At 43.7% G+C, this 21,476-nt stretch overlaps 1 protein-coding gene across 2 annotated transcripts in view; it reads left to right on the top strand.

Moving 5' to 3' along the window:
* The window catches only part of LOC126473196 (collagen alpha-1(XVIII) chain-like), a 646,928-nt gene extending 635,506 nt beyond the window's left edge, over positions 1-11,422 (top strand). For both annotated transcript variants that reach the window (XM_050100092.1, XM_050100091.1), the window contains exons 26-28: positions 2,161-2,355; positions 4,432-4,547; positions 8,706-11,422. In XM_050100092.1, coding sequence (XP_049956049.1) covers positions 2,161-2,355; positions 4,432-4,547; positions 8,706-9,042 — 648 coding nt within the window. In that variant the 3' untranslated portion in view covers positions 9,043-11,422. The remainder of the gene's footprint in view (positions 1-2,160; positions 2,356-4,431; positions 4,548-8,705) is intronic.
* Positions 11,423-21,476: the final 10,054 nt, after the last annotated feature.

Here is a 21,476-nt window from a genome sequence, read left to right as displayed (position 1 = left end):
TCATCAAATCATCAACTGCTGCACTTATTAACAAATTGTTCTCTTGAGATACAATGTTCAACATTTACTAAAGAACAGTTTCATCAGAAAGCTAAACAACTCATTGGTCGTACACTGCGATGTCGACTCCTTCAGATGAGGTCACGAGCTGTGGCAGAGCTCTTCCATGCTCGGTTCTATATTGACCTTAGTACGAGGGTGCTGCAGTGCTGAGAGGGGAGGCGTGGTCTTCGGGACGCCACCTGTATGTCGTTGCAGATTGCAGCAAGCCCTCGCAAATGTCTGTGGTATCGATGTGCGTTGCCGACTTTGGTGTGGCAAACGCGATCTCTGGACTGCATCACAGTTATGAGGTGACACTATGCCTTGGTCTGCCCCCGGCAGCTGAGTGGTCAGCGCGACATAATGTCAATCCTAAGGGCTAGTGTTCGATTCCCGGCTGGGTCGGAGATTTTCTACGCTCAGGAACTAGGTATTGTGTTGTCCTAATCATCATCATTTCATCCCCATCGACGCGCAAGTCGCCGAAGTGGCGTCAAATCGAAAGACTTGCACCCGGCGAACGGTCTACCTGGCGGGAGGCCTTAGTCACATAACATTTATAAGGCCGTGAAGTGAATTATTTGTGCTGCCTGTAGTCTCTTAAACCTGCAAATTCCTCTGTTGCATAGCTTTTGAAAGGTATGTGCTAAGGTCTCAAAAAAAAAAAAAAAAAAAAAAAACCAGAGAGTCGCAGCTAGGTGCCTGGAGGAAGCAGATGTGTGGTGACAGCGTTAAGGTAGGTATCTGCCTGTTGTGTACATAGTTCCGCGTAGTCAGCGCGTACACAACTTTCCCAATGGAGCGCGCCCCGCTAAGCACAACAGCGCAGGCGCAGCGCTCGTCCGTCTCTGCACTACGAGATGGCGCTGTCTTAGAGACGGACCAAATTCTGCTTCCGCCGATCCGCGTATTAATATGTAACGCAGGAAATGAGATTGCTGCTAATGTAGAACCTTTTCTCCTCGCGGATCACACTCATGCAGTGATACCTGAACGCGCGAGGTATTTTAACGAGTGTACAGACCTCCGATTAGTCAATCTGCATTAGTCTGTAGTCAAGTTTCAGTCTGCGCCTAATAAGATTATCATATTCCTGTACATAGCCATGAAGATAAATGAATAGACACTTTATCAAGTATCAGAGATATGTGAGAATAAGATTAACGTACCAAGACCAAAGGAACTTCAGATTGTCAGTTGTAAATAGCATCCAGAATCAAGTTAAGTAAGGTTTATGATTTTTATTATTTTAATAAATATGTGTGTGAAATTTAATCAAGTTCTGTTTAAAGTTGGTCACTGTCAATCTGCTACTCTAAGCGTGCAAGTGGCATTTCTATCGTCTGACCAAACGGCAGAACATAAACACGCCACGATAAGACCACGAGACATATTGCTGACACTCGCCTACTTCGTTAGAGCGACAAGTCAAATAATCTGATGGTGTGTGTACCGAAGGTCTTACAGTACACGCACCACGCTGCCCTGACCAAACTTTAGCACATAAATGAGAGAAGATATATAATCATTTCAAATTGGTTTTTGTTAGATAATGTTCAGAGTTGGGATCTGTATGTCCAAGGTTTGACGCAGTAAGCGTTTTGTAAAATTTTTTGTAAGAGTGATTCGTGCTTCAAAAATGTTTGAAATGGTAGGTTTTGTGTATGACTTAAAATTTTAACAATATATATATCGAGATAAACATTGTGTTTAAATCTAACAGCCTGAATCATAATCCACATCCTTTGCTTTTATTGAATATGAAAATGAGTAGTAAAGTAAAGTTGCGCACCAATGAAAGAACCAAGTAAACATCAGGGCCAAAAGTTTATTTTCCAGTACCATCTTAATGCCATTGCACAAACGCCATTATTCTCTTAAACTTGATTGCTGAGTCAAATACATGTAGCATTTCTTGTAAAATGGAGGAGTGCAAGAAACAAATTCACAGACGCAGGTTTGCTGAATAATTAATTTAGAGCAATCTTGATACTTTCACTTTGTTCTTGCAAATGGCACACAGACTTGCACCGCCTTGTAAAGCCAGCTTGCCCGCGTGTGCAGCCCATATTTGTAGTGTGGCTGGTGTGTGACGCGTTGGGTGTTCTCTGCCCGCAGCTGCGGCTGGCGGCGCTGAATGAGCCGCTGGCCGGCGAGATGCAGGGCGTGCGCGGCGCCGACCACGCGTGCTACCGGCAGGCTCGGCGCGCCGGTCTGCGCGGCACCTTCCGTGCGCTGCTCGCCTCGCGCGTCCAGGACCTCAGCTCCATCGTGCGGCCCTCCGACCGCCGGCTGCCCGTCGTCAACATCAAGGTAACACTCCACTCCACACCACGCCACCAAACACGCTCACCGGCGCTCCACTAATACACTGCTGGCCATTAAAGTTGCTACACCAAGGAGAAATGCAGATGATAAACGGATATTCATTGGACAAATATATCATACTAGAACTGAAATGTGATTACATTTTCATCCAACTTGGCTGCATAGATCCTGAGAAATCAGTATCCAGCACAACCACCTTTGGCCGTAATAACGGCCTTGATACGCCTGGGCATTGAATCAAACAGAGCTTGGATGGCGTGTACTGGTATAGCTCCCCATGCAGCTTCAACACGATACCACAGTTCATCAAGAATAGTGACTGGCGTATTGTGACGAGCCAGTTGCTCGGTCACCATTGACTAGACGTTTTCAATTGGTGAGAGATCTGGAGAATGTGCTGGCCAGGGCAGCAGTCGAACATTTTCTGTATCCAGAAAGGCCCGTACAGGACCTGCAACACGCGGTCGTGCATTGTCCTGCTGAAATGTAGGGTTTGGTAGGGATCGAATGAAGGTTAGGGTCGTAACACATCTGAAATGCAACACCCACTGTTCAAAGTGCCGTCAATGCGAACAAGAGGTAACAGAGACGTGTAAACAATGGCACCCCATATCATCACACCGGGTGATACCACAGTATGGCGATGACGAATACACCCTTCCAATGTGCGTTCACCGCGATGTCGCCAAACACGGATGCGACCATCATGATGCTGTAAACAGAACCTGGATTCATTCAAAAAAATGACGTTTTACCATTCGTGCACCCAGGTTCGTCGTTGAGTACACCATCGCTCATGTCTGTGACGCAGCGTCAAGGGTAACCGCAGCCATGGTCTCCGAGCTGATAGTCCATGCTGCTGCAAACATCCTCGAATTGTTCGTGCAGATGGCTGTTGTCTAGCAAACGTCCCCATCTGTTGACTCAGGGATCGAGACGTGGTTTCACGATGCGTTACAGCCATGCGGATAAGATGCCTGTCATCTACTAGTGATACGAGGCCGTTGGGATCCAGCGCGACGCTCCGTATTACCCTCCTGAACCCACCGATTCCATATTCTGCTAAGAGTCATTTGATCTCGACCAACGCCAGCAGCAATGTCGCGAAACGATAAACCTCAATCGCGATAAGCTACAATCCGACCTTTACCAAAGTCAGAAACGTACACGAGGTATCACAACAACGTTTCACCAGGCAACGCCGGTCAACTGCTGTTCGTGTATCAGAAATCGGTTGGAAACTTTCTTCATGTCAGCACGTTGTAGGTGTCGCCACCGGCGCCAACCTTGTATGAACGCTCTGAAAAGCTAATCGTTTTCATATCACAGCAGTGTCGGCTAAATTTCGTGTCTGTAACACGTCATCTTCGAGGTGTAGCAATTTTAATGGCCTGTAGCGTATATTTTCACGAACGAACTTTAGTACAAAATCAGCCACCAAAGGAAAATTATTTCAAATACTCATCAGAGGCACTCCACAAAAAGCGATTTCATTTGTGCCCTTATGTTCTCTTTTCTTTACTAGCATAGGGCATGGAAAGGTTATTGAAAATATAGTTCTATTGAAGTGTCCGTTTTAAAATGGTTAGCAGCTGCCAACAAATTGAGTTTTCCTGGACACAGAGCTACATAAACAGGTATGTAGGATCAGTTTTTGGGGAATGGCTATTATACACTAAAATATATTGAAACTACTAGAAAAAATACAACTAAAAATATGTATCTTTAGAAAAATGTTGGTACAACTTCATGTAATACTGCTAATTCCATCTTTCTTGGACCAGCATACTTTGTTGACACTCACTACGTCTCTGTCGATAGGGCCCTAAAGTGAAAGAAAGAAAACAGGCAGTGGTAGCGAAGTGTTGGTAAGCCGTGACATCGTATATTCACTTTTGCTGCCTGTGGTCAATCCAGCAAATGCTATAATGAATGCCTTACACCATATATTCAATATGAAAATTACACAAATAAAATCTCTATGTAAAGCCACGAGATACTGGCATATCTTGCATTCTTAAATAACAGTAGACGAACACTTACATTATCTTTCCTCTCCAGGGCGAGATGCTCTTCCACTCGTGGAAAGAAATGTTCAACGGGAAAGAAGGACTGCTGCCCGAGGATGCAACGATATACAGTTTCAACGGGAAGAACATAATGAAGGACAGCATGTGGTAAGCACATGTATATAATCCATTGGCATTTTCTCTTAAATGGACATTTTTTAGCTTTTAAAAGAATTGCAAAGAACTAATTTCTCACAGTGGATGGTAAGTACTAATTACAGCATATTCAGAAAGGTCAACATAGAATAAACTCGAGTTATATTATATCTCCCCCCCCTTTTAAGTAGTTTTGAAGGCGTATCTAAATTCATAGTTGTGAAAGAGATATTTGTTTTCTGCTTGTCTTCAAATTTATAGCTCAGAAGATAGCTCAGTCATCTTTGAGGCATCAGAAATACTGGAAGTGTAACAGATGAACAATGTAATCGAGAACGACAAATTCGCATATAATGTCACATTCTTGAACTACCGAACTGTTGGTGTTCAGCGTATCATTGGACGACAGTACTTTCTTTGAATCGTCTTAATGTAACCAACTGCTATACCTAAAGTAACCTCAGTTTCGCAACCATGCAGCATCTGATTGACTCAGTCAGACACTAATAGGTCTCTACTGAGCTATTTCAGAGGCATCTCGTAACTGTTAAACAGAGCGTGGCTGAGGATTCCCATAGCGAACTCGACAGCTGTGGCAGTTTCGCGGACCTTCAGTTGGATTAACGATCGGGAAAGCTGGTGCCGAGAAAGTACACTTAAGCTTAGAGTGTTCCTCCAGCCATGTGTGAACACTTCTACCGTTCTATATAGACGTACTGCGTCAATAATGGAATGTAGCTATACAGACAAGCCCATGAATTTTGATTTACTGCAGAACGTTCTTAAGTCGAGAATAACTTTCACAGAACACAATGCAATGCATTTAGGTGATCGCTCTCCAGTGTGTGCTGCGTTGGATTCATCGTTCAAAGCAAATGAAAAATTATATCGCAGTCGTTTAAGTAACGAGGATAAATTAACCTTACAACCTTTCAGATCGATCAAGCAGGGGTTAGTTAACACATCTGACTCGCACTTTGGGAAGTGCGGGGTTCGAATCTCTGTCCGACTACCCTGATTTAGGTTTTTAGTGGCTCCCCTAAATAGCTGAAGGTGAATGCTGCTATGATTCCTCTGAAAACGATATAGCTGAATTCCCGTGCAATCCGAGCCTTATGTTCCACGGCTAATAACCTTGTCTTTAAAGGGACAGTAAATCCTTATCTTACTGGGTGATATTATTTCCCTCGGGAAAGTCAGTCTCAATGAACGGCTGGACGTTATCTGGTATCTTAACCAAATTGGTGAATGTTTGCTTGCCTGAGGATTAATAAAACATTCGTCACATAATAATACTTCTTCCACGGCGTTGTGTTAAAACAGTAACGGTTGCAAAATGTTGAGACTTCGATGTTTCTCAGCGCACACCTCCATGTTCATGTGACTCAAGCAGATGCAAAGAGCTACAATATTACAGAGAGGCAACACCGCGATTGTGAAGCAAATTGTAGTGGCAGATATCGATTGCGTGACATTCAGAATGAGAAGATATGTTCTGAAAAAATCAGTTTGGGACCATTCTTCGTGTGGTTTAATATACTCTTTACTCTACATAAGATATATTCAAAGCAAATAAAATTGGAAAACCTGCAGAAGATACATGTTCCCCATGATGCCACTCCACACGTTAACCGACCAAGGACGTTGATGGTCAACTTGCCGTAACCAATGGGGTATTGTCTACAATCCAATAATGCATGTTATGTCGGTTAACGCTACCATGGTTTGTGAATGTAGACTTATCAGAAAGTGGTACCTCGGCAAAGAGCGTGGGGATCGCTTGCATTTGCTGACGTGCTCATCCGCTATGGAAATCGGCGCCATGAAGTTCTTGATGCAGTGACACTTGGCATGGATGATACTTAAGATGATGCAGTATTGTGACAATACTACCTACGTACATAACGGCATCGTAGCGTAATTGCGCGGGCTTATCCATGGGCTGTGGTGCACTGCCGCTAGTACAGCTGCTTCATTAGTTTCTCCTGTAACACATTGACGTCGTTTCCTTTTGCCGGTCTGTATGATGCCATCAGACATAAAAGCGTTCACGATGTTGTAAAAGAACGAATGAGAGCGAATTTTCTCTGGAAAACGCTAGGCGTATAAGGCAACCAGTAGCCTCAACATATCTCCTACATTCTCCGTAACTCGGGATCATTTCAATATTTTCTTCTGTGGTTGCAACATTAAACGTCCACTTGCACGTCTGTTCTCCAAATGATAGTGGATGTGCAGGCAATAAACACTGTGCAAGTATTGTAATGTTTAAAGCAGTTATAAGAACGTTGGCTTCCGCGGCCGGTGTCATAGTGATTAAAATTCTTCTGGGTACTATGCCGCGTCATTGCTAAGAACTGACAACAATAATAAACTAAAACCGACGTTTCGGCCGAATTGCAAACGGCCTTCCTCAGGGCACGACTAGTTTTGCATGGGGATAGGTGCTTCTATTTATTACAGACTATCGATGTCTGACGTCACTGTAGTAAAACTTTTAATTGGCTCTCTAATATGATTGGCTAGTCACGACGTAACGGAAGATGGAAAGAAAGAGGCTATTTGTAGATGTCCATGTCGTCAACGATTGGTAGCTGTCCGCCAATCAGCGTTCGGCTTCTGGTCGGCAAGTTTTCCTCCTGGTGTGCGCGGAAGTGGACTGACAGTTGCTCTACAACTGTTTGTGCAGATACGTCCGTGTCCCGTGTAGCTTCTGCCCCGCGACCGCTCGCGGCCCATTGGACTGGGATGGCCGGCAGCCAGGACGCCGGGAGTTTGTAGCCATCTTCTCTGTTGATGTTCTCAGGCTATTTAACAATTTCGATCGCTTCCCGTATTTTGCGTTCTCGCATCCACGATTCTTTCGCCAGTACTCGGGCCTCCTGGAACCTGATAGGTTGTCCACAGTCACGGTGGTGTTCCGCTAACGCCGATTTATTATGTTGTTGTAATCGTTCATAGTGTTCGTGTTATGCTACTCGTAAGCTGACAGGTCTCCCTGTTTCTCCTATGTAGGCAGCTCCACACTCACGCCGTAGTTCGTAAACACCTGCAGTGTTAGGGATGTTGACTACATCCTTTCGTGGATGCTGTGATTGCTTTGAAAAATCGGTTTGAAACCTCGTCGGCGGAGGACGTTGCTTAGCCATTCAATGACGCCTTTTACATATGGTAAGTGTACCAGTGGAAGCTTCTCTTCTTTGCTTTCTTCTCGTGTTCTGCTCCCTTTGGTTTTAGCTACCTTGCTTATGATTTTGTCATCATAGCCGTTGACACGAAACGTGTGTTGTAGCTCCTTTAATTCTTCTTTGATGTTATTTTCATCGCTTATCCGGTAGGCTCGGCCAGTTAACGTACACAGGACAGAATTATTGTTGTTAGTTTTTAGCAATGACGTGGCATAACACCCAGAAGAATTTTAATCACTTTAAAGCCGTTATCTGTTCAACGTCCGCACCATAGGAGACCTCCGGTCGCAGTGTACTGCCTGTTATGAACCGTCGTATTTCTCTACATGGCCACGGTGGTGTGTGGAGTAGTCCCCTGTTCGATATGAATACAACGTTGTGAATGGGATTTCTAATTAGAAGTTGTGAAATACTAGCCTGTCCTACCCTCGCAGCATGGAGGTAGGGTCCCGTGTGTCATTAGCTTTTCAAGGGCCATTGAGTAGCATGTCGTAAATTATGATTGCGTACCCATTTCTATTCCTCCGATTACAGCGCCATCTGTGGCGAAATGAAGAAAATGCTTTGGACAAAAAGTATGTAGATTTTGACGTAGAATCGTAATCTACAATAAAAAAAAACGGGGGTTCCCATTGAAGATTTCAAAGTTTTCCCTCGCCACGCAGGCACGGGGTGGAGTGCGGGGTCAAGTGTGGTATCATTGGATGTCTCTCTCCGAGACCAAAAAAATTGGAATTATAACTTTTTTATGCGAGATATTTCAATGTCTTCAGCTAAAATGAACACCCTGTATAAGTAGTAGCAGTGAACCCAAAATTGAACCCTATGGGACTCCTTTTGTGATTTCTCCCTTTTGTGACCTCTGCCTTTCCAACACTTCTTGAATTATTCAGCACAACTTTTTTTTTCCATTCTGCTCATTAATACTATCTCCTCTCGCGACAACTGCCCTTTGCTGACTGTTCTCTTCCAATTACCACAGGCCTACCAAGATGGTGTGGCACGGTTCGAGGCCCGACGGCGAGCGCCGCACGGACGCCTACTGCAACGCGTGGCAGTCGAGCGGCGGCGAGGGGCTGGCGGCGTCTCTGGCGTCGCGACGCCTACTGGAGCAGGCGCGCGCGCCCTGCCGCAGCCGCCTCGCCGTACTCTGCATAGAAGCCACCAGTCAGCTTTCCTACCGGCGCCGCCGCAAGACAGACGCTGGTGAAGGCAGCGGCGGCGGCGGCGGCGGCGGCGGCGTGGCAGAGGGCGGCGAAGGCGTCCGCGAGAAGGAAGAAGCCGTCCCAGCGCAGGGGGACAGCGGCAGGAGCGAGTAGTGTCCCCACAAGCTACAAACGAGGCGTCGCCTTAAAGTCAATCGTGGCGATAACGCCACATACTACTTGTACCAGAGGACTATTGTGAACAAAAACTCAGGTGTCTCCCCTGTTCTAGCTTCGGTCTCTGCCGAACAAAGTTTCATCGACACGAACTATCATCGACACACGGCGAGTGTCCCGAGTGTTTACATAAACTGGGCAAAAGTATGTTTACAGTGTGTTTTAAAATTACGCAGACAGTTTTTCAGTGAGTGTGGAACTTCTACTGTGTGCCAAATGGACCTTACTAAATAATATTCTTCTCAGGTGTATAGCCGGATCATAACGCCATCTTGACACAATATTTCCGCCGTCCAGCTGGCCGCCATCTTCAGGTGAGAGTGCTGGTACACGACCTCGCCGGTTCTGACTTCTCAGCGCAAGTGGTGGCCCCTATATAGGCCGCAGAAGGCCTACAACGCGTGCTCGAGAAGGTGCCGTAACTGCCCTCTAGCGCAAGTAAACATACCTCGCCGCCAGTGGTAGAAACAGGCGAGATCGAGATATCGCTATTGGTCAGACAATCCGGACCATTCAGGACCGATGTGTTGAGCACCAGCGGCACACACGGTTGCTTCAACAAGAGAAATCTGCAGTGACGGAGCACTGTCTCACCGAGGGACATAGAATGCTGTATGACGAGACACAAATGGTTGCCCCTGCTACTGGGACTGTGTTTTAAAAGAATCCATAGAGATTCGTTTATCTGGTAATCTTATTAATAGAGACAAGGGTTATCTTTTAAGTAAGACTTGGAACCCAGTGTTATCAGACATTAAAAAACAACGGTCTGTGTTTCGATCATCGGAATAATTTTTAATTTTTGATAGCGATATCTCGATTTCGCCTGTTTTTACCACTGGCGGCGCGGTATGTTTACCTGCGCTAGAGGGCAGTTACGACACCACCTCGCGCACGCGTTGTGGGCCTTCTGCGGCCTATATAGGGGCCGCCGCCTGCGCTGAGAAGTCAGTTCCGGCGAGATCGTGTACCAGCCCTCTTACCTGAAGATGGCGGCCAGTTGGACCGCGGAAATATTGTGTCAAGATGACGTTATGATCAGGCTGCACACCCGAGAATAATATTATCAATTATTACGCCGGGAAAGCCTTCGTAATCACAACGGACCTTACCACTCGTGCACCAAGTCTTCACCTAGGAACTTCGCAGTCGTGCAACATTGCACTATAGAGCCACGGCTGTAACAAAAATCCCACCCCCTCCCCGCAACTTCCTCTTACGAAAATTTTATCTTGCATCAGGATCTCAAAATTGGTTTGAATCAGTTTATGACGTACTTTCACAATACCCACTAGTTGTGATAACAAACATCACCTCCGTAGCCGACTGGTCACTGCTTTGGCTGTTGCGAGGCGGATCTGACATCTATTCTTGGTAATCTCAAGGATTTGTACATCAAGACCTTACAGAATACACTCTGCCTCGAGAAGACAGTTGATAAACTCCTTAACGCTAAGTAGTTCATCAGTTTTGTGAAAGTCGACATTAACGGCCAGAAGATCTCTGTATGCAAACCAAATGTAACTACATGACGACAGCCAATGACAGTTTCAGCTTCAAATATCGGTCTACGTAACAGCAGAGTGTGTAATTCCCATACACTGTTTACTGACAGTCCCATACACAAAAAGAATTTTCCAAATTGATACAGCTGTGCATGTTAAGTGAAGCAAAGAATCATTAAAGCCACAGAGATTCAGGCGAGGAGCTCATTTTGGCGAGTAAGATTTGGGAATTTAAATTCATTAATTTGTCATAGAGTTTGACGTTTGTACAAAGTTCAGAGACCAATTCCATCTGCTGCTGGACGTTTTAATGCACTTATTTCAGTGAGTCATGCCAGATAGAAACGCAGGAAATACAACAAACAGCTCCCGAATAAAATCTCAAAATGAGATTTCTGTACAACTGAATAATTATTCGATTACGCACTTGCACATAACGAACAAGAACTAATTGCACAAGAAATAACTAGCAGTTATCACGGGAATTGTATTGCTGGATCCGTGATAAAATTAAGTAAAGATTAGTACAGGAGTATGTTACAGATGGCACGCGACGTGATGATGTGCGTACAGCAATATACTCATCATCCAAGTGAGGACAATTGTATTTTCACCTAACGTTTCTTGATATCGAATTCGTGAAGTATGTCGCGTAGTGTTTAAAACTTTTTTGTACTGATAAATTATTTTAGTTACTTATTATATGTATTGTAAGCTGTAATTAAATTATTGTCAGAATAATGTGTAATAATATATGTGTATACTAGTCAATAACAAACTTTAATCACTGTCCTCTGTAAAAATCTTTCATTGTAAATTCATTTTAGAAATAACAACACTTCCCAATCAGAACAGTAATCAAGAAGTTTTCACGTCGTTCAAAGGAGTTGCTTAAAAAAGTTTGATTTGCTCTGGGAAAGAAACCTTAATTTATGCTTCACGAGAAGTTCTACAAATTAAACCTATAACTTTATTTTCATAGTCTTATTTTACAACTAAACGTATCAACGAGATCCAAGACGTCCTATATCAATAACCGGACAGGGTGTTGTTTTGTTTTCCAAAAAATAACAAATGCACGACATTTTGCATGAAATTGGCGTCGCCATGAACTACTCGCAGAAATATCATAGAAAAAAGTAAAGATTCATGATTAGCAAACTTCATCATTAGAAATTTGCTATCAACCATTGGCTTTGTTCTGCTGGGGGGAGAGCTAAATATTCCAAATGTGCCTTCCGAAGTTCTCATATAAACCGTGGGAGAAGATACTGTGACTGGGAGTGAAGTGTGATCCTATGCAGCTATAAGAGACAATAAAATAATATAAATTGGGCTGAGTGTAGACTCGTGCCAGTGGTATTTATCATATTCTGTGCTGTGAAATTTCATTCAGTTGAGCTCTTTCATTCATTTTGAATAACAACATCACGAAGATTCATTGGACTCTGTGTAAGTGTTAAATTCTTTAGCTTGATCACCTTTCTTTTTCCACTAACAGGCGTATAATAGAGAATCATACATTCAAACAAAAAATTTCATCGTCAATTCCTTAGCAAACGTAATGGAACCACTGATGTTATACGTACGTATTTCATGACAGACTCTAGCGACTCCGAAATCGATCCTCAAGAACACAGTTGTTGATGTATAATACCTGTTTGTCAGAAGAATATCGACACACAGCCAAAATAAACCACCGTGCTTCCCGCTTGAAATTACACAGGATAACGATATGAACACCTCCTGAACAGTTAGGCGCTTCTACGCGCGCTTTCATGACGGATGCCGGATCGCCATCTAGCCTGGATGTGGTTTTTAGGCGGTTTCTCACGTCCCAGTACACGAATAGCGGACCATAACTCACGTTTCGCCTCAGACAAACGGTACACAAACATTTGGAAAACTTTCTCAAACTTGCTCATGAGACAACACTAGACGCAGACTGATGGGGTGCACATTTTATACAAAATTTCTAGTTGGTATGTCCGCAGCTCGTGGTCTTGCGGTAGCGTTCTCGCTTCCCGCGCACGAGGTCCCGGGTTCGATTCCCGGTGGAGTCAGGGATTTTTCCCTGCCTCGAGATGACTGGGTGTTGTTGTGTTGTCTTCATCATCATCATTTAGGCAATGGAAAACCACCTCCGCTATGACGTTGCCTAGTCGACTGTGCGGGCCTCCCGCATCGTTACCTACGCTCCTCGGAGAATGGGACCTCATCGTCATCTAGTTGGTATGATGCGTGGCAGATGGCTCTACAAGTAGAAAAAATATAAGTTAATGATGATGAATAGGAGAAACGAATCCATAAAGTTTAAATACAGTGTCAGTAATGTCCTATCTGACACAGTCACGTTGTTTATATATCTAGGCGTAACGTGGCAAAGCGATATGAAGTGGAACGAGCGTGTGAGGATTGTGGGAGGGATGGCGAGTGGTTCATCTACAAAGGAGAGCGCAAATAAGACGCTTTTGCACCCTATTCTTGAATGCTGCTCGAATGTTTGGGATCGGGTCAGATTACAGGAAGACATCGAAGCAATTCAGAGGCAGCTTCCTAGATTTGTTGCCAGTAGGTTCGAACAACACGCAAGTGTTTCAGCAATGTTTCGGGAACTCAAAAGGGAATTCCTGGAGGGAAGAAGACATTATTTTCGAGGAACACTATTGAGAAAATTTAGAGAACTGGCATTTGGATCTGACTGCAGAACGATCCTACTGCCGCCAACATACAATTTGTGTAAGGACCACCAAGATAAGATTCGAGAAATTAGGGCTCATGCAGAGGAATATAGATAGTCGCTTTTCCCTCACTCTATCTGCGAGTGGAACAGGAAAGGAAACGACTAGTCGCGGCACAGGGTACCCTCCGCCATGCAACACAGGGTGGCTTGCGGAGTATGTATGTAGATGTAGATCTAGACGGCAGACAAGCATTCTACGACAGAGCAATACGGTTGGTCGAAATATCCACCTTGCCTTAGTGTATTATGGACGCTCGGAAAACTTCAAACTCGATTTTCTAGTAAATTTTTGAGAGTTTCATCGAACAGCTTTGGGCATTTGATATTTGGATTATCATGAATATAAAAAAAAAAATACAAAACTCCGATTGCCGTACGGTCTCCTTGTTAGATATCATTCAAGGTGGTTGTTGCTGAAGCTGTTAGGCAACAAGAAGGATCCATATTACATTTCCGTTGCAGGCAAAAGTTCAAGAAGTTAGGCAGTTTGATGAGCCTCATGATTTAGTCTTTGAACAATCTCCTTCACTTTTTCGTCTTAAAACTGAGATCATGTCAGTAAGTAACAAATGAGAGCTTGCAATCAGGACATCAAAATAATGGAAAGACTATAAGAGGGCCGCTGGGATATCTGTGTGCTGGAGGTCTATATTGGCCACTTCATCGAGACGTACAAGAGGCAGCCTGTTGTTTCAGTCTTCATTCTGCCGGCTGGTTTGATCCAGTTCTCCGCGCTTGTCTATCCTGTGCAAGCCTCTTCATCTCTGGGTAACTACTGCAGCGTACATCTATTTGAACTGGGTCACTGTATTCATCCTTTAGTCACCCTCTATAATCATTATTACCCTCAACTCTCTCATTTACAAAATTGACGACTCCTTAGCTTCATGGTATATCTGTCAAAAAGTAATAGAAACATTTTTTCTTGTGTTATCTGTCCGTTGGTTGTAGCACATTGCTGCCAGTCTACGATGAACCAGGACTTCTTTATCTCAGTTTAACATTTTTCCTACTTAAAATTTTCACGTCAGGCATTCCTGTACCAACTCTTGTTCCTTACATGCCAATAAGGATAATCACTCCAGTGTAAAATTGTTTGTTCTGGTAAAGAGCGCTGACAGACGAAGTTCCCTACGCAGCGGTTGAGCAGCCAATGAAGTATGTGGGACAGGAACCATGCTGCGAGATGTGACCACAGCGTCGGACGAGACACAGCCCTCAGCGAAGCATGACGTCTTGTCTCTCTCTCCTTATGGCTTTCAGACTTTGTTCTGCCACCATATGACACCTGACATAACCTTCCTGATTGGCTAGTAGTCTGTTCTACAACCCAAGAGCGTGACCGATTCTACTCCGTACATGGAAATATATTTGGGTATTGAGTCTGAATCATCCCCATCAGTTACTGGTCCCCACTTTCCTGCTAAATACACTAATGGCCATTAAAATTGCTACACCACGAAGATGACGTGCTACAGACGCGAAATTCAACCGACAGAAAGAAGATGCTGTGATATGCAAATGATTAGTTTTTCAGAGCATTCACACAGGGTTGGCGCCGGTGGCGACACCTACAACGTGCTGACATCAGGGAAGTTTCCAACCGATTTCTCATACACAAACAGTAGTTGACCGGCGTTGCCTGGTGAAACGTTGTGTGATGCCTCGTGTAAGGAGGAGAAATGCGTACCATCACGTTTCCGACTTTGATAAAGTTCGGATTGTAGCCTTTCGCGATTGCGGTTTATCGTATCGCGACATTGCTGCTCGCGTTTGTCGAGATACATTGACTGTTAGCAGAATATGGAATCGGTGGGTTCAGGAGGGTAATACGGAACGCCGTGCTGGATCCCAACGGTCTCGTATCACTAGCAGTCGAGATGACAGGCATCTTATCTGCATGGCTGTAACAGATCATGCAGCAACGTCTCGATCCCTGAGTCAACAGCTGGAGACGTCTGCAAGACAACACCCATCTGCACGAACAGTTCGACGACGTCTGCAGCAGCATGAATGATCAGCTCGGAGACCATGACTGCGGTTACCCTTGACGCTGCATCACAGACAGAAGCGCCTGCGATGGTGTGCTGAACGACGAACCTGAGTGAACGAATGGCAAAACGTCATTTTTTTGGATGAATCCAGGTTCTGTTTACAACATCATGATGGTCCCATCCGTGTTCGGCGACATCGCGGTGAACTCACATTGGAAGCGTGTATTCGCCATCGCCATACTGGCGTATCACCCGGCGTGATGGAATGGGGTGCCATTGGTTAGACGTCTCGGTCACCTCCTGTTCGCATTGACGGCACTTTGAACAGTGGACGTTACATTTCAGATGTGTTACGACCCGTGGCTCTAACCTTCATTCAATCCCTGCGAAACCCTACACTTCAGTAGGATAATGCACGACCGCATGTTGCAGGTCCTGTACGGGCCTTTCTGGATACAGAAAATGTTCGACTGCTGCCCTGGCCAGCACATTCTCCAGATCTCTCACCAATTGAAAACGACTGGTCAATGGTCGCCGAGCAACTGGCTCTTTACAATACGGCAGTCACTACTGTTGATGAACTATGGTATCGTGTTGAAGCTGCATGGGCAGCTGTACCTGCACACGCCATCCAAGCTCTGTTTGACTCAATGCCCAGGCATATCAAGGCCGTTATTACGGCCAGAGGTGGTTGTTCTGGGTACTGATTTCTCAGGATGTATGCACCCAAACTGCGTGAAAATGTAATCACATGTCAGTTCTAGTATAATATATCTGTCCAATGAATACCTGTTTATCATCTGCATTTCTTCTTGATGCAGCAATTTTAAAGTTCAGTAATGTATTCCAGACACCACCCTGAACTTATACAACTCTCTCTCTCTCTCTCTCTCTCTCTCTCTGTCTCTGTCTCTGTCTCTGTCTCTGTCTATCTAACCTGTACTATCCATTTACATGCTGTCACCTCGTTTTGAACAGAAAACTGAACTGTCAGTGAGTAACTGAGTGGCTAAATGCTATAGTTACGAAGTAATAAGTTGTAGCCATATTAAGTAATCTTTCTGGCCTTGGAGAACATCCCGTCAGCCTCTCAGATGGCATGAAGTCACATTACCATGGTTAAGGATACAGCACTGCCCAACGACATGAAACTATTACCGTGGCGAGTACGTCAACTGATCCTCAACATAAATAGACTGGCTGTCACCCACGGCTGCGCTGGCTTATCAGTAGTTTTGTTATGCTGAGTGTAGGTGAGTAACTATGGCATTAATTTATAAATATCTGGGTACGTGCATCTGTATAAATGTATGTAGCGCCGCTATATAGGTACATAATAAATGTGTTTCTGTTGTTTTCCTGTATATTAAATCTTAGTTAAAAATATGAAAAACTACAAAAAATTTATTTCTTGTTAATTATTTATAGCACAATCTTAACACAGTTGTATAAACAACATTTTTGGTATTGCCTTCTTTTGCAGGAACGTAAATACTTTATGGGTTGGATGAATGTGAGGACGCCACATAGGACTGTCCATGAGAAAACACAGTTTTCCTAAATGCGCATTGGCAACGTTAAATGTTTACCCTTGGTCTTTATTTACGGTTATTCCAAAAGCAATTTTTAGTGGTAGTTGTAATCTTGTAAATTGAAAAGACAAATTCATCGGTATACGTTGAATTAATGGAATCAAAACACTTTCTTCTTCAGCTGTGCCACAAATTATAACAGTCCTAACAATTTTAGGCCCAGACGTGTAATTTGTATACGTGTAATGTTACGCAAACTGGTCAAATTTTTACAGAGGCGCAAGCCGTGTTCAAAAAGGATGGATTAAATAAAGTAGGTGGTGGTGTGTTTGTGTCTGTTGGTAGTAGTTTATCTTGTAATGAAGTTGAAATAGATAGTTTCTGCGAATTACTATGGGTAGAGGTTATACTCAACAGCCGTACCAAAATAATAATTGGTTCCTTCTGCCGACCCCCGACTCAGTTGATATAATAGCTGAACTCTTCTTCTTCTCTTCTGTAGTGGTCAATCCAAGGATTGGTTTGCAACAGCTACAATGGCAGCTTGTCTCCATTCTGTGCGTCTTTCAGCTTTTCATTTCTTTATAGGTGTTACATCCCACATCTTTCACGATTTGATCCATGTACCTCAGTCGTGGTCTTCCTCTTGGTCTTTTTCCCTCGACATATTCCTCTATGATTGTGTTCAGGAGTCCTTTATGTCTTAATAGATGGCCTGTAAATTGCACTCTTCTTTTAACAATGAAACTCCAGAAGCTTCTCTTCTCACCTGCTCTTTCCAGAACCACTTCGTTTGTGACCTTGTCGATACATTTTATTTTGAGCATTCGTCTATAGCACCACATTTCAAAAGAATTTAGCTTCTGGTCTTCCTCTGTCCCGAGAGTCCATGTTTCACACCCATAGCATGCCACACTCCACACATATGATTTCAAAAATCTTTTCCTGATTTCAAGGCTGATGCTCTTAGATGTTAAGATGTTTTTCTTCTTGTTAAAAGCAGCCTTTGCTTGAGCTATTCTACTTCTCACTTCTGCCTTGCTCCTTCCATCCCTGATAATATTACTGCCCAGATAAGTAAATTTATCAACTTGTTCAAGCAGTTCATTGTCTACATGAACTTGGACTTTCACTTGGTCTTCTTTGTCGCATGCCATTACTTTTGTTTTTGCTTTATTAGTTCTCATATTATATTCTTCACCCATAACTTTATCCATTCTATTCAGTAGGACTACAAGATCTTCTTCACTTTCAGCCAGAACAGCTATATCATCGGCATATCTTATCATATCTATTCGTTGGCCATGAATTACTACACCTGTCTGTGAATTTTCCCTCACTTTTTTCAGCGCCTCTTCAATGTATACGTTAAAGATAACAGGGGATAGTGTGCAACCTTGTCGGACACCTTTCCGTATCTGCACCTCTTCTTGTTTTGTCCGTCCACGGATAACTGCTGTCTCGTTTTTGTACTGCTGAACGGCTCAAAGAAAAATGATATCTGGCTTTCCGCAAGGTAGTGTCATAGGCCCTCTGCTGTTCCTGATTTACATAAATGATCTAGGTGCTAATCTGAGCAGCCCCCTTAGATTTTTTGCAGATGACGCTGTAATTTACCGTCTAGTAAAATCATCAGACGTTCAATTCCAATTACAAAATATAATTTTATCTTGGAACTCTTCCATTTGGTCCGTGTTTGCATAGAAAAACAGTAATATCAGAAATTGAGGCCGCCTTGATGCAAAACGCCTTGTTATTCGTTTCTTTCTTTATTCTCCCAAATTAGTTTCGGCGACAAATACCACCATCATCAGTGGGTTTTTTGATCTTATTTATTGTATGTTACAGCATGTTTTAAGAATTATTGTCGCTGTTTGCGACATATTTTCTGGGCGCTTTTTTTCTGTTGCCCTTTTTTACTCAGTGAACATCATGTCATGTTCGTTGGATGGTATGTAGCTGCTTTTATACACAGAAAAACAAAACTTTCGCACTTTGTTTTTGATCCAGAATATTACGCAATCCATCCATTTTTCTGCCTCTCATCTTCGTCTCTTCTTTTTTACATATGGGTCTTGTTCTGTTGAAAAGATTTTTATCAAACAATAAAAATTATACACAAATGGAATGTGGTATTGATGGTGTGGTGTCTTCATCGACCATACACAGTCCGCCGTGCGCCACTCACATACCTGCAGGAGGCGACACATTATTTTAAACCTCCTGCCAACGTGCCTCCGCAAGCCTGCCCTCTCCAGTGCTCGCCACCTGCAACAGGTGGCACCAGGAACAACCAGAGGACGTCGTCTTCAAACAACGCTCTGGCTTCAACTGCTCCATCGGCAAGTCTTTTTAAGACATCACCGGCGAAGCTCTCCGCCCCCCCCCCCCGCCCCCCCCCCCCCCCCCAGATTTTGTAATATCTGCAGTGAGGGTACATTGTAACAGCACGCCACGGCGGAGCTCTCCCGCCCCCCCAGATTTTGTAACATCTGCAGTGAGGGTACATTGTAACAGCACGCCACTACTATTTCTACAGCTAGCCAGTGACTAGCAGGGGAACCAGATGATATTAGCCTATCACAGCAACTACTAAAAGACTCACATCACAGTCAGGGTTATGTCTTACGATTATATCAACTAGTGCATTTTGTAAATAAATATTTCATTCATTTTGTTGATGTCTGTCTGTCTGTTGTAAAAGGCCTCCCTTTAAACTACGGACACAACATGAAATTGTGGCATTCAACACCGAATGATCTATTCTCCTCAGAATTAGACAAGTAGGTGCTGCTAAAGCTTTGGTACAATAACCAGAGTGCCATGATAGCTCTGTGGAAACTCAACAGTTGCTAGCACAGTGAACAAAGCTCAAGTTAACTTACAAATTGTAGCCAAGAGGACTAGCACATTTCATTTATATTGTGGTGTTGTAGCCACATCTGAATCCAAACCAAAAGCAGGTTCATCAGTTAAATGCAACACTTAGCACTGAAAGCACATTTATTACAGACAGCAATGTACAGCGAGAACAGAACTGAACTCCTGCACGGAGAGTGCAACTGTTTATATGAACATAGAATATTTCAGAATACACAAACCTTACAAAGATATTTCAAGAACCTTGCAGAAATGATTAATACTAAACAACAAATAATCGCTGGTGGTGAGGTTTGAACTGGCGGCTCGCAGCATGCTAGCTATCGACATTAATTATTATGCCACACTGTACACAAGACAGCTCGTGGCATTGCCCCATTTCCTGAAAGAGCAGTAACCTACTGTTTCAGAACTTCTCATTGGAACCAACTACAGCATTTTGAATCTAGATCTTGTCAGTGGTCATTTGTATGGTAGTACTGGTGAATCCTCACGTTCTGGTCATGTTGTTACATCCTCTTCTCTATGATGAGTTTTACTGAGGACATAGACATCGGTGCGGTTTTGTCTTCTCAATGGAAGGTCATAATCCTTGGCTTCATATGTGATGTCTGACAAGTGATGAAGGATATGATATGACCCAAAATAGCACTTCAGTAACTTTTTTGATAATCCCACTTTCTTCACAGGCATAAAAATCCAAGACTCTATCTTATTGGCCAGTGCTTGGCATTATGACACTCTCAGTCTTCCTCCTCAATTTCCAAGGTCTGTATGCGAGCCAGCTGCCTAGATTCTTTGGTCCAGGCGATGATTTGTTTCATGCACTCATTGTATTTTCCAGCTGAAAAGGAAACAATGGATCTGCTGTCAGTTTGGCCTTGCAATCTTGGAGCAGAAACTACAGTGTGAAACCTGTATTGCCTTGCTTTGGTGTGTTGTACACAAGTGTCTCTGCTCAACATCAATATACATTGAGACTATGTCTACCAGTCTCTTATTAAAGCATTCTGTGAGGCCATTCATCTGTGGATGGTAGACAGTTGTCATCCTGTTGGAGGTATCACAATGTGGAATTACCTCTGATACTAGTCTCAACTGGAAAACTTTTACATTATCAGAGATCATCACATGGGGTGCTCCATGCTTCAGAATGATATCTTCAACAAAAAACTTTTCAATTTCTGAAGCTTCAGCAATCCACCCAGTTTTAGGACAGCATAACGACTGAGGAAGTCAGTGAAGAAAATGGTTCAAATGGCTCTGAGCACTATGGGACTCAACTGCTGTGGTCATAAGTCCCCTAGAACTTAGAACTACTTAAACCTAACTAACCTAAAGACATCACACACATCCATGCCCGAGGCAGGATTCGAACCTGCGACCGTAGCAGTCACGCGGTTCCAGACTGTAGCACCCAGAACCGCTCGGCCACTCCGGCCGGCGAAGTCAGTGAAGACTGTTACCCATTGACTTCATGAACCTCCCCAAGAGATCGATCCCATTTCGGTTGGAATGACACTGCTGCACACCATATTGACACCAGATACTACAGAGGTAATTGCAGCACATGCTACCATTGTTGGCATTTCTTATAGTCATTCACATGGTCTAACAGCTTGGTAGAGCTGGCCACTGATACCTGCATCTGATTCTGTCTAGAATCTTCACAAATCCCAGGTGACCAGATGTTAGAGTAGTGTGGAAATAATTCAGG

This window comes from Schistocerca serialis, chromosome 4 (genome assembly GCF_023864345.2).
Source record: "Schistocerca serialis cubense isolate TAMUIC-IGC-003099 chromosome 4, iqSchSeri2.2, whole genome shotgun sequence".
Lineage (NCBI taxonomy): Eukaryota > Metazoa > Arthropoda > Insecta > Orthoptera > Acrididae > Schistocerca > Schistocerca serialis.
This window is presented reverse-complemented; position numbering and strand designations above follow the sequence as displayed.